The sequence below is a fragment of the Channa argus genome, chromosome 19 (genome assembly GCF_033026475.1).
Source record: "Channa argus isolate prfri chromosome 19, Channa argus male v1.0, whole genome shotgun sequence".
NCBI classification, from domain to species: Eukaryota; Metazoa; Chordata; class Actinopteri; order Anabantiformes; family Channidae; genus Channa; species Channa argus.
The window spans coordinates 2,024,329-2,041,421 of record NC_090215.1 but is presented as its reverse complement, the minus strand read 5'-3'; the positions used below and the strand labels follow the sequence as shown (position 1 = coordinate 2,041,421).

Sequence of the window (17,093 nt, the reverse complement as noted above, 5' to 3'; positions counted from 1 at the left end):
TTATATTTATGGTTGGAAGCTTTCATGTGATCTTTGCTGTTATGATAATACTGGGCCAGCTCTAAAGTGTGTTTGGGGGTAGATGTGTTTTTGGAACACCCACGTTTCCAACTTGTCAGCTAACAATCTACCTGGAAGGTGCTGATTGCTGAGCAGGGGCTTCTGCCTTAAACAGTATCCTTCCATGAAGATGTACAACTCTCTTGACACTGGTAAAGGCAGACGTGTGCCATGGTGGTTTGTTCTGAGTGAGTGACTTAGTGAGACAGTTTGGTTTCTTCCAAACTTCATCACTTATATTTTTTGTAACTATTTATATGTATGTGACAAGATACTATCATTTATATTTTTTGTAAAAACGTATTTCCATGATATGTATATACATTATCTTTTCTATATTCTATGTTTGGCTGTGAATTTCTTAACCAAAGACGTAGGAACTCTACAAATTTATGTTGGCTGTGTTTCCAATGACCCCCTACTCACTATATATAATACCCTGTGTAGTGGGTAAAAAGTGATGATTATTATAAATTATTATTTGATAATAAAACCGAATAAGAAAAGGAGGAGGAAAATAAGAAGAGGAGATGAAAGAGGAGGAGAAAAAGGAGACAAAGAAAAGTTATAGATAAGAAGAGATAAGATAGATAAGAAGAGAGATGATGAGAAGGAGGACGAGAAGTAGAAGAAGAAGAAGAAGAAGAAGAAAAAGAAGAAGAAGAAGAAGAAGAAGAAGAAGAAGAAGAAGAAGAAGAACACTAATAATAATAATTTGATGACCCTTGTGCCGCACCTCCTTGTCTTGCATGGTGTTAATAATACTTTGTGTGTTACAGCGGCGCCACGTGGCTAGTTTATCGCACTGTTGCTGTTGTGGTCTGGATTCGTGCAAGCTAACAAGGCAGGGGAGGAGATGCAGTGGATAAACAGCCGCAGTACAAGCATGCATCAGGTTTTTGTGTGAATAACATGATACTCCGCTGAAGTGGAGACACACTGACTTTCCACGGTAAGCGGAACGTCTCATCGTGGATCGCTGGAGCCTTGTCAACATACGGTGCGTGTTAGCTTATTAGCTAACGTTAACGTAATGTCATAGCTTCTAGCTGCTGCTGAGACTTTCCGTGGAACGGAGGACACGCTAAATGTCATTCAGAAATGTTTTGATTGAGCGTTTCCGCATTTGTTATTGACAAAATAAATAAAAGAAACGTACAAAATACAGTAGATGGACGATTAAGAATTGCTACTCGATTCGGCAAAAATGTAACGATAAAACACAGCTTGTAACAAGTAGAGAATTTAGTGACTAATACCGATAACCGTTAACGTTCAAGCAGCACTGTTACCAACTCTAACATTCGCCACCTTAGATTAGCTATAGCTACCGCTAGCTGGCACAATGATTCTCATGCTGATCTTATGCGGAAACCATTACTTTAACTTACTCCCAATGCACCTCTGCGTTCTTAGTATTAGCAACCAGTTGGGCCTTAAATGGAAAGGAAGGAAACACCATACGAACTAACGATAAGGTCACGTTTTGTGAATGGAGTTGTGCTTGTTTGTGCGCATGAATTGCAGTTTGCTAACTTGCTGACTTCACTAATGTAACACTTTCTCCATTTAAAGCACGAAACCTTTTCCCGAGCGACATTGGGCAGTTAGTGTTTTAGGATCCTCATCTGTCATGTTTCTCACAAACGTATACGAGACAAGCAAACGTGAGGGAAAATAAAGTCCGTAAGTTAGTTTTGTCATCTCATTTGCTTAATTTGCTCTCCAACTTTAATATGACACTAATATGTTCCTATTTATTTTATTAGACTATATATAGTATTTAAAAGGAAGGTAATAAATAGACGTGTATCTTGCCTCCCGCTCAGTAAGTAACAGCTGGAAAAGGCTCCAGCCTCCTTCCATCCTATTACTGTGTTCACTTATAGTCTTACTGGGCTTCGGCGTAGGATTCGTGTGAACACATCTGGCCAGTAGTTGCCAGTCTCCCCATCCAAGCACAAATATGTTTCCTCCCCCTGTTCTTCAATAAAAGCTAGCATGCAGGTTCTTCAGCTTGTTATTTTTCTTAAATATGTTTTTATTTTGCAGCATTCATACTTATGTCTCACACTTTTGCTGGTTGGTTAAAAGCTCATCACTCGACACGCTAATTATCTGCTGAATTTTACAGGCCTTTTCCATTATAAATTTCATATATAATGCACAAATCTATAAATTATGAACGATATGTAGCTTCGGTCAATAATTCATCAGCCCTCACAGGCGGTCTGATGCCTTTATTTCAGGATAATGTTTGCTGAAAGCTTGTGCTCTATTTGTGCAAGGCGTTCCTATGTTTAGGTAAGGCTGTAGGTATTTAATTCATTGTAAATACAATGTGCATACCAAATAATAATAATTATTTAATTTCTTTTTTGCTCAGGGTGGAAAGGTTGTTCATCAGCCCCTTTGGGTGAGTTAAAAATTAGCGGTTCGCTCCATTATTGCACATCACCGCTGAAGCTAGGCTAGGTCAGCTGTGTGGGAAAACCTAGCTCACAACTGCGGTGGCGGGGCAGGAGCTTGCATCTCAGGAAGATGGCATCACCATTTGTGCCTGTCCCTGTGCCCATGGACAGGGCCTTGACAGGTGGTAGCAGCCAGCTCAGACGGCCACATAGAGCGTCCTCACTAGGCAGCGTTTCCAGCAGCTCGGAGGCCGCTTCCTTCCTTTGCAGTGTGACGGGGGAGGACCACGGAAGAGGATGCAGAGGGTCAGGCTCCCAACGCCAGTCACGCTGCAAGGACAGAGGCAACCGCAGCCGGACACCACCACCCATCCAGAGCCCTGTGACACGGGCTAGGGTAAACGGAGTTCTGGAGCCCTCTGTAGAGTACTCTAGCTGCCCCCGCTCCATATCAGATCCTGCTGGGAGCCAGCATGGCGAGGAGAGGCCCATCACCCCTACTGTGCTGGGGTATGAAGTCATGGAAGAGAGGGCCAAGTTCACGGTATGAAAAAAGACGGCATATGTGACATCATGGCTGCCTTTGAAACACCTGTTTTACAATTCGCCAGGCAAGACCTAAAGAAAAAAAAAAAAATTAAATTGTGCATTATTTTACCTGTTTTGACATATTATAGTATTTATAATAACAGGCAAAATGAGATGAGTACGCTTGCTCATAATGCATCATACATATTAAAAGGCTAATGTCAATATATACTAGGCACATAGACATTTATTATTTTGACAAACACCTAACAGAAGTATGGACTTGTCGTGGCAACATTTTTACACTTTTTTAAGTTGTCTGTGGTGTCTCTGCTGTAGGTTTACAAGATCCTGGTCAGGAAGAGCACAGATGAGAGCTGGGTTGTTTTTAGGAGATACGCAGACTTCTCCAGGCTCAATGACAAGGTCTGTCTGGGTAAATGGTCAATGGTCTTAACTTATATAGCACTTTTCTACCTATTGGTTCTCAAAGCGCTTTACACTGCTTCTTATTCACCCATTCACACTCACACTCACACACACTCACACACTGATGGGGGCAACACTCACCAGGAGCAACTAAGTGATAACAACCGCTCTGCCTTGTGCGCCACAGTCGCCCTCCTGGGTTTCGTGCACATGCAGTTGGTGTGGAATGGCCAGTCCCAAATGCGAATATTCATCCATGTTTGCTAGCACTGCTTTTTTGCTTTCAGCTTTGTTGTTTGTTTTTGAGTGCGGTGTGGAAGTAATTAGAGCTACACAAAGAAGCCTACTGTTCCCAAGCAGCCAACAGGCCTGAGCCACCTAGGAGAACAAGTCTCTCAGGCTTTCAGTAGGGACATTTGTGATTACAGACAGGAAAAATGGGATGAACAATAAACATTAGAAATCTACATCAAACAGGCAATAGACAGCAAATCATTGTAGGCATGCAAAAGATTGATTAAACCTTAAGTGTCTATTATTAAGACAGGTGAAACTTATTCACACACAGGAATCCAGAGTAAGAAGAGTGGAAATACAGTAAATGGGAACGCCCCATTTTCAAAAAAACAAAGAGAGGAGAGAGATGGGGTGTGGACATTCTGTCTCACGTTCCTGTGGCTTTTCCCTACAGGCTTTGCTTTTCCTCCACTGTAACTGTAGAAGCATCGTTGGTCGTACTTTACCTGGTTTGTAATGTTACTTTTACTCAGGCAACAATATTGTTGCCTGAGTAAAAGTATTTAAAAAAAAAACTATATTTTTAAACCTATATGTACTTAAAAAAAATAGGTCTTGGCTGCTTTAACATCACTTACCGGGCCGGGAGCTTTTCACCTGAAATGCAATGCAACTGTGAAAAATACACACAGCTCTTCAAAATTTCAGCAAAGGGTCATGAAAACAGTAGTTACAGCAACCAAGACCTATTGTCACATACACACAACAGTTTAGTTTTAACCTAGAATCTACTCTTTAAATAGATTTTGCGGCATATGAGCCAAACATGCAGATAGAATTAAGATGATCAGCAGAATAGATAACTGGCTCCACACTGTATTGCTCATGCCAAACAGTGTTTTTCTTCTAGCTTGGACCTCACCCAGCTGTGCCCCACATTATAGTTTCTATATTTGTGCATACATCCATATACACTGTAACTCAACTCCTGCTCTGTAAACTGACATTCAGGTATCTTATCAGTCATAATCTCTAGACATCTGTTTTGAGAATGTTGTAAATTCCTGAGCATTACTTGAATGTTTATGCAACCAGAAGGGGGCAAAAGCCAGTGTCTTCTTCTGCCAGTCCCACGTTTGGATAAATGGATAGGGTTGTGTCAGGAAGGGCATCCAACGTAAAACACATGCCAAATTAAACATGCCAATCATGACTTTCACACTGAATCTGACTTCCATACCGTATCGGTCGGGGCCCAGGTTAACAACCACCGGTGCTGTTGACGTGTAGGGCGCCGGTGGTAATTGGGCTACTGTTGGTCGAAAAAGGAGAGAAGGAAGGTGTGTTCGTAGGCAGAGAGAGAAGAGGAAAGCTAAAAATGTAGGACTGACAGTAGGGACCTGAATGTTGGGACTATGACAGGGAAGACTAGAGAGTTGGTTGACATGATGCAGAGAAGGAAGGTGGATTTACTGGTAGATTTTGCAAAGAGGATGGACATAGCTGTAGTAAAGACTTCTTCCAGAAGATGCAGGAACATAGGGTGACGTATAAGAGCGGAGGCAGAAGCACTCAGGTAGACTACATCTTGTGTTGACTTTATAATCTGAAAGAGATCAGTGACTGTAAAGTATTGGTAGGGGAGAGTGTAGCCAGACAACACAGGATGGTGGTGTATAAAATGACTCTGGTGGTGAGAAAGATGAAGAGGACAAAGGAAGAGCAGTTGAAAAAGGAAGAATGCTGTGTACTTTTCAGGGAGGAGGTGAGACAAGCTCTGGGTGGTCAGGAGGTGCTTCCAAATGACTGGACCACTACTGTGATCAGGGAGACAGGTAGGAGGGGACTCGGTGTGTCATCGGGAAAGAGGAAAGTGGACAAGGAGACTTGGTGGTGGAACGAGGAAGTTCAGGAGTGTATACAAGGAAAGAGGTTAGCTAAGAAGAAGTGGGACACTGAGAGGACTGAAGAGAGTAGACAGGAGTACAGGGAGATGCAGCGTAAGGTGAAGATAGAGGTGGCAAAGGCCAAACAAAGAGCATATGAGGACTTGTATGTTAGGTTGGACACTAAAGAGGGAGAGGTGGATTTGTACAGGTTGGCCAGACAAAGAGATAGAGATGGAAAGGATGTGCAGCAGGTTAGTGTGATTAAAGATAAGGATGGAAATGTATTGACAGGTGCCAGGAGTGTGATGGGAAGATGGAAGGAGAACTTTGAAGAGTTGAGGAATGAGGAAAATGAAAGGGAACGAAGAGTAGAAGAGGTGACTGGTGTGGAGCAGGAAGTAGCAAAGATTAGTAAGAGTGAAGTGAGGAGGACATTGAAGAGGATGAAGAGCGGAAAAGCAGTTGGTCCTGATGACAAACCTGTGGAGGTATGGAAGTGTCTAGGAGAGGTGGCAGTAGAGTTTTTGACTAGTTTATTTAACAAGATCTTGGAGAGTGAGAGGATGCTGAGGACTGGAGGAGAAGTGTACTGGTGCCCATTTTTAAGAACAAGGGAGATGAACAGAGCTGTGGCAACTACAGAGGAATAAAGCTGATGAGCCAAACAATGAAGTTGTGGGAAAGAGTAGTGGAAGCTCGGCTAAGGGCAGAGGTGAACATTTGTGAGCAGCAATATGGTTTCATGCCTAGAAAGAGACAACACATGCAGTATTTGCTTTGAGGATGCTGATGGAGAAGTACAGAGAAGGTCAGAGGGAGTTGCATTGTGTCTTCGTAGATTTAGAGAAAGCGTATGACAGGGTGCAGAGAGAGGAGCTGTGGTATTGTATGAGGACGTCTGGAGCTGCAGAGAAGTATGTTAGAGTGGTGCAGGACATGTATGAGAGCTGTAAGACCGTGGTGAGGTGCTGTAGGTGTGACAGAGGAGTTCAAGGTGGAGGTGGGTCTGCATCAAGGATCGGCTAGAGCCTTCTTGTTGCTCTGGTGATGGACAGACTGACAGATGAGGTTAGACAGGAAACTCCGTGGACTATGATGTTTGCAGATGACATTGTGATTTGTAGTGAGAGCAGGGAGCAGGTGGAGGAAAATCTAGAGAGGTGGAGGTCTGCTCTGGAAAACAGAGGAATGAAGCTTAGCTGCAGCAAGACAGAATACATGTGTGTGAATGAGAGGGACCCAGGTGGAACAGTGAGGTTACAGGGAGCAGAGGTGAAGAAGGTGCAGGACTTTAAGTACTTAGGGTCAACGGTTCAGAGCAACGGAGAGTGTGGAAAAGAGGTGAAGGGGCGAGTGCAACCAGGTTGGAACGGGTGGAGAAAAGTGTCAGGTGTGTTGTGTGATAAAAGAGTATCAGCGAGAATGAAAGGAAAGGTGTTCAAGACGGTGGTGAGACCAGCAATGTTGTTCGGCTTAGAGACAGTGGCACTGAAGAAAAGACAGGAGGCAGAGCTGGAGGTAGCAGAGCTTAAGATGTTGAGGTTCTCTTTGGGAGGGACGAGGATGGACAGGTTTAGGAATGAGGACATCAGAGGGACAGCTCATGTTAGATGTGTTGGAGATAAAGTCAGAGAGGACAGATTGAGGTGGTCTGGACATGTTCAGAGGAGAAACTGTGAATATATCGGATGAAGGATGCTGAGGTTGGAGCTGCCAGGGAGGAGGTCTAGAGGAAGACCAAAGAGGAGATTTATGGATGTAGTGAGAGAGGACATGAAGTTATTTGGTGTGAGAGAAGAGGATGCAGAGGACAGAGTTAGATGGAGGCACATGATTTGATTTGGTTACCCCTGAAAGGGAACAGCGCAAAGGAAACGAAGAAGACTTTTTATTGATGGAGTTAAATGTAGAGATGGGCATTGGGATGACTGGCATTGGTGAAATCTGCTTGAAACATCTGTGCCCCAATCTACTGCTCTGTTTACTGTTTGGAAGCAAAAGTAGCCACTGTTTCTTATGGTCTCTGTAATGATTCCCACTAACTTTTAACAGCCATCATGGCTAATACACACTGAAATAGCTACATATAGGAGAGACTCCTTCACTGTGTGTCTGTTTGTGTTGTAGCTGAAGGAGATGTTTCCAGGCTTCCGCCTCTCACTGCCTCCTAAGCGGTGGTTCAAAGACAACTATGACAGTGACTTTCTGGAAGACAGGCAGCTGGGACTGCAGGCCTTTTTGCAAAACCTGGTAGCACACAAGGACATAGCCAACTGGTATGTGCATATAATACTATGAGCCCAGAGCCCATAATTATGTGATATCTTCAGTGATAGCAAATATAGGTGTCATGTAGTCAAAAGCTGATAAACTTTACATCTTTCTTTCTCTTATGCAGCCAGGCAGTGAGAGAGTTTTTATGTCTGGATGATCCACCTGGACCCTTTGATAGTCTGGAGGAGAGCAGGGTAAGTACACATCGTTGTACATGGCCTCATCACCTTTTTAAAGAGCATTATGTTTTTTTTAAAACCTTATCACCTCTTTGGCTCATTGGCTTTTTGAAATGACTTTGGGGATTGTGAATGTAGCTGTTAGTGTAGGAAAGCTTCTGAGAGGTCAAATACTAAAGGTACAAATCAAATGATTTGCATTTACAGTATAACCAGCAGTGATAAACCCACCCGTCAAAATGCTGTCAAGTACTCTAATATACTGTGACACTAAATAATAAATACAAACATACAATATTTTTGTTTCTTACATTTTTATAGGTACAAACAGAACAAATTCCACTGTGGCCCTTAACTGCATACGCTGTTTTGATAGTAGAGTTCATATATGGTTCATATAGTAAACTAATGCTGCATTTAAAATTTTTTGAAGTGATAACCAAATTTTATAGTGAGATATGAAGTCGTTTGAGGCCATGTGATGATGAGGGCACAGACTCACCTTAATATAATAAATACAGTTGCTTCAGTCCAATCCAATTCTAATTTATTTATAAAGCACCTTAAAAACAACACAATTGGCCAAAGTGCTGTAAAGAAACATTTAGACAAAAAAAACACATAAAAAAATTATAGATATAAGACATTTAACAATTATAAAATAGTAATTTAGTTAAATGCCAAAGAGAATGTGTTTTAAGAGAGGATTTATAAACAGGAAATTAGTTGACCTAGCTGATGTGCAAGGGCAACTCGTTTCACAATTTTGGGGAGCCACTGAAAGAGCGAATCCACCTCGAAGCTTCCTCTTTATGAAGAGCAAGACTAAAAGTGAGTGAGTGAACTGCTGACCTATGACAGCGTGATGGAGTGTACGGCAGGAGGAGGTCAGACTGATACTGTGGGGCGAGACCATCAAAACATTTAAAAACAAAAAAAAATTTTTTTAAATCAATAGGAAAACGAACGGGGAGCCAAAATCGGAGTAATAGTAATAGCATGGATTAAAAGCTCAGAGTGATGCAGAGAAAGAACTGGACAGATTTATTAATTGTTTGCTTGTTTTGCTACTTTGTCTCATCAGACCACAAAATCATTGTCCTCCAATTCCTTAAGTATTGTTTGACCAACTCCAAATAGTCTGGCATCTGTCTAACCACTATGCCATAAAGGACTGATGGAGGGTTACTGAAAAGTTACTGTTGTGATGGTAGCTGAGGAAGAAGTGGTTCATGGTGATGTGCGATGTGAATTGAAATGTTAAAGTAGCATTTGTTAATTCTAATAATAAAAATGATAATAGCAGTATTAGTAATGGAAATTATTAAGAAATATTATTGATGATACAAGTATTATTGTAGTGTGAATCCTGTAACATTTACCAAACAGGAAAGGATCTGCACGGTTTCTGTGATATGTTTCCTGGTGGTTCAGACGTCTATTTCATCATAATTACGGTCACTGTTCTTGAAACATGCAGAAATTTAGGAATAGTTTTATACACTTGAGACTTCATGGCTTGGTTTTTTCATGAGATGCAGTTTGAACTGTGTCCAATCTGTTCAGTTTTATCATTTTAAGTTTGTAAATGAAGTTTACAAGTTTACATGTTGTGCAGTAATTAATGAATTTAATACTTTGCAGAGATTGTTGAAGGGCAATTTCACCAATTTTCAACTTTCCTTCTATGGCTTTAGTTTGTAATGTCATGTAATAATGCTGTTAAACTTCCCTATATCAAAATATTTCTCTGCTTCTAGCTGAAAATCTCCTCCAGATGACATCACCCAGATGAGTTTTTCATCATTAGAAGTTGAGATGATGTCTTCTGGAGGACCTCTGTAAAAGCTGGTTGACCATGATCACAACCTCCATAGTATGAGCAAGATAATATAATCTGAACGTGAAGGTTCCTCCAAGTGATGTCATCTGGAGACACTTTTTAGCTAGAAGTAGAAAGATACTGTGATAAAGGGAAGTCAAAGTTTAATGGCATTCATTTACATGCACTACTTAAACTAAAGCTAAAAGATGCAAGTTCAAAATCAGTAAATGTGTCGTTTAAATACCAAATAAGGCTTCTGTTGCCTGTGTTAGTCCTTCACCTTTGTTTTTCCTGTCGCTGTCTTTGTTTCTCCCTCCCTTCAGGCATTCTGTGAGACTTTGGAAGAGAGCAACTACCGTCTCCAGAAGGAGCTGCTAGAGAAGCAGAAGGAGATTGCTTCCCTGAAGAGGAGGCTGGAGGAGAAGGAGCAGGCCATCATACAGTTGGAGAAACAAATCAAGTCAGTAGAATTGAACATATACAGTATAATACAATGGATAAGGGGAAACACATGTAACCTAGAAAAACATGTATGTGGTTCACACAATGTGCTGCATCAGAGATAGAACAAATAATAGTAGTATTTGCACTCACTGCTAAACTGACATTAAATGTAGTAATTAAATCTATATCAAGTATCTGGTTATGTGTTTTCATCCCAGTGGGGAGTATGTGAGCCCAGAGTCTCCATGGGGTCTGTCAGCTCAGGGCAGTGACACCAGTGCAGACCCAGATGTGGAGTCGTCAGCTGCTGAGGCTGATCAGGAGCTGCCCGACGACACTGGGTAAAAGCCACACACACAAACTCAACACAGAGTAGTGATGAAGCTGTATGAGTGTGTTCACCATCAAACACCACAACAACACCCACACTTGGCTCACATTCTTCGCTTCTACAGAATTAATAGCATTAGCACATTAACATAATCCCCAGTCACTCTGAGGTTTCTCGAGAATTACTACTGATGAGTGTAAAATGTTTCTGCTTTAGCTGCTGCTAATGAATCTGTTTATTATCAGATGCTTCAGTTAGGTTAAAGAGATTATGTCCCATTAACTGTTTAACACTTTTAACTAAAACAGAGGGTGATTATGGTTTAAGAAATAAAAAGACATTTTACCATTTCATGGAAAATATTAGCTTATTTTGAATTTGATGTCCGCAACACATCTCCAGAAAGTGGGAACGGGGGCAACAAAAGGATGGAAAATAATTAGGTTAATTGACAACAGGTCAGTAACATAACTGGGTATAAAAGGAGGATTTCAGAGAGGCAGAGCCTCTCGAATGTAAAGATGTGCAGAGGTCCAATCTGTGACAGACTAGTTCAGAAAAATGTTCCTCAGCGTGAAATTGCGAGGACTTTGAAGATCCCAACATCTACAATAAATAATATCATCAAAAGATTCAGAGAACAGGGGCAGCAGTAGCTCAGTTGGGAGAGTGTCCTCGTAGGGACCATAGGGTCAGAGGTTTGTGGCCTGCTCTTCCCGACCACATTCCGAAGTGTCTCTGGTTAAGACACTAATCTTCCAACAGCCCATCCCCATTCCCAGCTGTGCAGTGCCGGTCCCAAGCCCGGAAGAAAGTGGGGAGGGTTGCGTCAGGAAGAGCGTGCAGCATAAAGACCGTGACAAATCAACCTGCAGACAAATGATCCACTAGCAACCCTGAACTCACAGGATAAGTTGAAAGGACCAAAAAAAAAATAAAAGCTTTAGAGAATAAGGAGGAATCTCCGTACACAAGGGGCAAGGCCAAAGGTCAAAGCTGGATGCATGTGATCTTTAGCCCCCCAGGCAGCACTGCATTAAAAACAGGCACGATTCTCTGAAAAGTAAATAGAGTTTTTAGAGCAAGGTCTTGCATATTGTATTCACTCTTTGACCTTTTTTCTTATTTCTGGTGATGGTGGAACATCTGTACTAGCTAAATATACATTAAATTTTAAGTTGATAAACAAAAGAATCTTTGTTTTACTCTCTCTGCTCTTTCTGCATAAAAAGATGCAAAGTTCTGCAGTCAACTGCATGCTGAATAAATATGTTACACTCCAGTACAAATGAAACCAAAACTAAAAATTTGACGTGCTATAAATATTGCCCACTTTAAGCAAGTATGCAGATACCACAGCTGTTAAGCAGTCAGATGTACCCTCATAATCTGCTGTTATAATTTATACGGTGGAGAATTGTGGATTTAAGGGCAGCTTCACCACTTAGAACTTGCTTCTAGTTTGGAAAGTACATGAATGAAACAAAGCCTCTTTTTACTCTATAATTAACTATTATAACACATTTCTACCAAATTATGTCCCCAGAACCTCCTCCAGACCTTCTCCAGATAACATCATCTTAATTGCAAATATTTGTATTAGTTGGAATTAGAGCGTCATGTATTCATTATTAGGGAGTAATGACTAAATACTCAATTTACTACCATTCTTACACATCTTCTCCCAAAATTAGAGCTGTAGGAGGGAAGCTGAAATTTACTGAAGCTTTTAATTAACCCAACTATCCCGTAGATGATAACTCCAGAAAAGGTTCTGCCTTTGATCTTAAAAATTGAATTCTAAATTAATCACATTTTGATTGATTTATGTTCCCGTGGCTCAGTATCATCCTCCATTTGTGCACTGCCTTCTTTTATTAGTCCTTACCAACTTTTCCTTTTCCTGAATATCAGGTGGGATTATGTTTCTGGTTTCCTGATATCAACAAATGTTTTACTGAATAAAGTTCATGGCATAAACACCATACCCCCCGTTTTTTAGACTGGAACTTGTGGGATATGATTTATTTAAAAAATTGCAGTGATCATAGTCACAAAGTTTGCTTCTTTTTAAAATGTTGCACTTTCTTTTTTTTTTTCGCCCTTTCATTTCACAGCAGTGTTGCCCCAGTCTGAATGAAGCCCCCCATATCATGTGAGGTACTTCATATAGCAGCTGACCTTCTCCTTAACTTGCATCCCCCTTTTAACTGCTGTACTACAATGGTGGTGTCTCATTTTTTGCTAAAGCGGTTTCAAAGGATATCTTCACATATTCTTTATGTCCAAAATTCTCTTTTAAGTGCTTGAAGTCAAGAAATATTTCAAGGCTGTGGTGAAGTCATTTTCAGTCCGTTAATTCAGTTAATTCTGTAAAGCTGGTAAGGCCTTATTCTCTCTGACAAATATTATGTCCCCTCTTAGCCCCTTATACTATGTTGGTTTTATAGAAAAAAGTCCACCAGAGGCTTGAGAATGTATTTTATAAAAACAGTGCAGTAAAAGTCATTCTTTAAGTGAAGCTTTGAGTGAACTGAAAATGATTTATCCCCAGCTGTGGTTTGTGTTCGTTGTACTGCCGTGTTCTGTGCCCTGTGTAACTTTGGATGTGCCACACTGCTTCCCTGCATCATTCGAGACTAACACATGCTGATACTGCCTCTCTTTCACATACACAGTGGTGTGTGTTCAACTGCTGTCGTTGTAAGTTGTTCGGTTTCTGGTTTTCCTCTCTCCTTTTCTCATCCTTTTCCTTCTCAACATATGAAAGGAAAAAAGAGCTCGTAGTTCTTTGTGCAGTTGCGGTTCGGTAATAATGTACTAGAACTGCATCTTAGCTAATCACAAATGGATTCCTGCATTACTTTACACAGCATATCCTTCATGCAGTCTATAGTTGATTTGGAAAGGGGTCGGACCTCGTATTTTTTTACACACTTGATTGTGATGTAAATTTAAGTTGTCAGCTGTTAGGGCTGTGACACACCATTGGTCTTTTACCATTGGCAATGGTCAGATGACCATTAGCAACTTTTTAGTCAGTTCAACATGTCGAATCACATCAAACCCACTTGTGAGAGAGATCAATTTGATTGTTCAGCTTAGTTAAGAAGGCTCTGACCTCAACAACGTCAGTGCCATTTGTAACTTATTATCAGGTGTATCCTCATTTAGAAGTAGTCATTTACTATCTGTTGTGTATAGATAGTAAATGACTGTGAGAGTGGTGTAAAAATAAGTAAAGGTAAATACTTATTTTTTTACAGTTTGTGTATTTACAATCCCAGGTCTTTCACTTTCCCATCTTCTCACACAATTGAAGAATTTACTTCGTGTCGGCCATTGGTTCTAGTCTTTGCACTGTGTTCGGATATCACCAGGAAGGTTTTACATTTTTATGTCTTTTAAAATAGATGTTTAAACAATTCTAAAAGTAGGTGTCACTTTTTAATAATGGCTGATATAGAAGAAAATATAGGTACAAATAGAATTTGAATAACTGCAGTAAAGTGTCTAAAAATTGGAAAGACCTAAATCCTTTTCCCAAACAACTGCATTTGGAAGTTTAAACCAGTCTTACAGGCCTAATATGTTTTTTAACTACTTTAGTGAGGGAGGGGAGAGAAAAAAACTGTCTTCCTGCTGTGTTTTTAGTGGATGTGTACCTGTACCATGCTGGTGTCGTTGCATTAGTAACATGTCTCTGTTTCTACGTGGACTGCTCACACGTTGGGCTGTTATAGCATCTCTCCTCTACTGAGCATTTCCTTGTGAATTTTTCAGGCTGTCTTTATGTTGTCTGACGTGTACATCTGTCAAACATCAGATGCTGAATGCTTTTCTGTTGTGACCTCCTTCTCTTCAGTGGCAGGCGTGAGGTCCAACTGGTGCGGTCCTCTGCCTGTTGGTGTGGCCCGACGCTCAGCTCGTCTCCTCCAGTCATCCAGGTCACCCAGCTTTACCAGCAGAAACCGTAACACTGACAACCAACACAGGCCTCCAACACCTTCTCCTACAACAACACATATTTCTTACGTTGGATTTTTCCTTTTTGGACCCTCTCTTGGTCCTCCACACACCACAACTGCCATTTCCCCTTTCCAGCTTGCAGATTGACCTTCCAGTTTGATGCAGCCCTTTCCTCAGAGTTTCTGCATATGGCTAAAAACGAGTGGATTTGTACTCAAACTATTTCCCCTATCATGGCCAATGGTCCATTTAATTGGACACTTAGAGAAAACTGTGTTCTGAAGGCTGTGTCCAACTTTCTATGAGAGTTATATCTGGAATTCCATGGCTTTCAGCCGTGACCCTTGTGCTGTGGCCACCAGACAAAATCTGTTTCAGCGATTCACTGTTCGGCATCTTGACCAAAAAAAATGGGGGAAAAAATCGCATCACTGCATGCTTTGATGACCATCTTCAGAAAACATCTCAAACGTTTCTGCAAATGACCATTGCTCCTTATTAGTGACACTAGGCTCTCTTTTGAAACCAGAGAAACAATGCCCCCGTAGAAAAAAGTCTGGATAAACGAAATATCCTAGGAAAAGCATCAGTAACCAAATGGATCTGAGAAATAAAAATGCTAGATTTTTTTCTTTCATTTCCTGCTTTTTCCTGCCATCCACTGTCTGGACAGATCTCCTCCTTTTTTAGGAGCTTTGTTTGTCTTTTCACACTAAGTCAAATAAATTTTCTCTGTGAGGAATGTAATTGCAGATGTATACACTAACATCTTTTATACACATATTCATTTTTACAATACTGTGGCAGTTTTTGTTTTGGGCATTGACTTAATCGATTTGACCGCATAAATATTTCCAACACTAAAGCTCATCTCGCTCATTGCCTGCTCTCAGTGTATACACTAAGACTACACTATCATTTTCCTTAAAGGAAATTGAACTTTATTAATGTGGGTATAAGTTAAAGTTCAGTTGTCCCCGCTGCTGAAAACGCAAACTTTTGGTTGTCCCCATGCAGATGGTTTTGGGTTCATCTACCGAATATATTAAGAAATTCACTTCTTCAATTTCTGCCTCTGTCACCATACTGTTAAAGTAAATGGAATTGCATTTCTGGTGCCCAGAGATAATCGGAAACACACCTTAAAAATGTTTACCACTAACTTATTTTTGCATAAAAAACATTGTGGTTACTCAGGATGCTCCAGAAATATCACCTTGACAGGGAATTTGGTGTAATGTTCTGAAGCGTGTTGCATTGGCAGAACAAGCTTCAGAGCCAAATGGTTCAAAATCCCACATAACATCCATCTTCAACGTGAGAAACCACTTAGGAGATGACTAGATTTTCATTTAGGTAAACTAAGCCTTTAAGAGTCTCAAGAACAATTGATCAGGGTTTTTTCAGTCAAGCAATGCAGAATAATGCTCCTCATTAAATTCAAGTAGGTACTAACTCTCCCAGTTTACTGATTCATGCTGTCCTCATCCATGTAGGTCGGTGTGATGCAATGTCTGTCATTTATCCACAAGTGTATACTTAAAAATTTACATCTTGAAAATAATGGCAAAAGTCTAGTTCTGGTATTTCAAGAGGAACTTGGTGACATAGATGACTGTTCAACCTTGTTGGTGCTGTATCAGCATGAAGACTGGTAACAGGCCTACCTATCCTAACCAAAAGCCATACTTTAGACCTAAGAGGTAAAGGTTTTACGTGTGCGTGCATGTGTGTGCGCTTGCGTGCATGTGCGCGCCAGCTGCCGTTCTCCTTCTTAGATTATAATGAAGTGTATAATCAAAGCTGACTTATCTCAAACTAGGCCTGGGAAAAGGTCACGTGATGCACTTTATGGGTGAATGGCAGCTTAAAATGTTTGTTAAATTTTTTTTAAGTACTTCTTTAGTCTAAGTCAGAAACCTGCCTTTACGATCACTGACTCTGTTATTGTTTCCCAAAATAGGTGTTTTTTTTTTCATCTTTTTTAGTTCTGTAAATTCCCTTCATATGTAATTCCAAGAATAATTACGAAAGATAAAGTGCCTTGAATTTCTTTCACTTAACGCTTCCTTTGATGGGTTTTTAAAAAGACATTTTTTGCTTGGAATAGAATAAATCAATGTGTTTTTGTAAAGTGAATTAAATTGGAGTCTTAGTCACATTTCCATCTATAGTTGCACTATGGAAGATTTATATTAATAACATTTGTTATCACTATTAGTGTCCTGGATTTAAAGGGAAAATTCACTGAAAAAAATCTTAAATCAACTGTGCATACTATACACTCACTATAATAAGATGTATATCAGAATATTTAAAGTTGGAATGAAATATTGAATACATCTGTATGTTTTTTTTGATTCCATGGAATCAACTGGTATCCATATTGATGCTTGGGTCAAATAAACGTAATACTTTATAGTTCACAGATGTGGGCTCAGGCTCATCAGTAGAAGGGGGAGTTGTACATGTTTATTTGCCTTTCCTTTAATAGAAATAAAGAACTCTTCAAATGTT

The 17,093-nt window shown here is 40.4% G+C and overlaps 1 protein-coding gene across 4 annotated transcripts; it reads left to right on the top strand.

The window, feature by feature from the left end:
* The first annotated feature begins 854 nt into the window (after positions 1-854).
* Positions 855-17,093, top strand: snx16 (sorting nexin 16). 4 transcript variants are annotated; one of them, XM_067486475.1, is made up of 9 exons: positions 856-1,060; positions 2,447-3,015; positions 3,339-3,425; positions 7,682-7,830; positions 7,953-8,022; positions 10,156-10,292; positions 10,495-10,617; positions 12,725-12,762; positions 14,473-17,093. In XM_067486475.1, exons 2-8 carry the CDS (start codon positions 2,602-2,604, stop codon positions 12,741-12,743), a joined length of 999 nt encoding a protein of 332 aa, XP_067342576.1. In that variant the 5' UTR covers positions 856-1,060; positions 2,447-2,601; the 3' UTR covers positions 12,744-12,762; positions 14,473-17,093. The 4 variants fall into 4 exon arrangements, with proteins under 4 accessions (XP_067342573.1, XP_067342576.1, XP_067342575.1 ...); XM_067486474.1 differs by having other exon boundaries at positions 12,725-12,767; XM_067486472.1 differs by lacking the exon at positions 12,725-12,762 and having other exon boundaries at positions 855-1,012.

Bases quoted from the DNA above. Each gene is read 5' to 3' on its own strand.
- snx16 (XM_067486472.1), top strand. From the start codon at position 2,602: ATGGCATCACCATTTGTGCCTGTCCCTGTGCCCATGGACAGGGCCTTG. The intron at 3,016-3,338 runs GTATGAAAAAAG...TCTCTGCTGTAG, and splicing joins AAGAGAGGGCCAAGTTCACG to GTTTACAAGATCCTGGTCAG. The intron at 7,831-7,952 runs GTATGTGCATAT...TCTCTTATGCAG, and splicing joins CACAAGGACATAGCCAACTG to CCAGGCAGTGAGAGAGTTTT.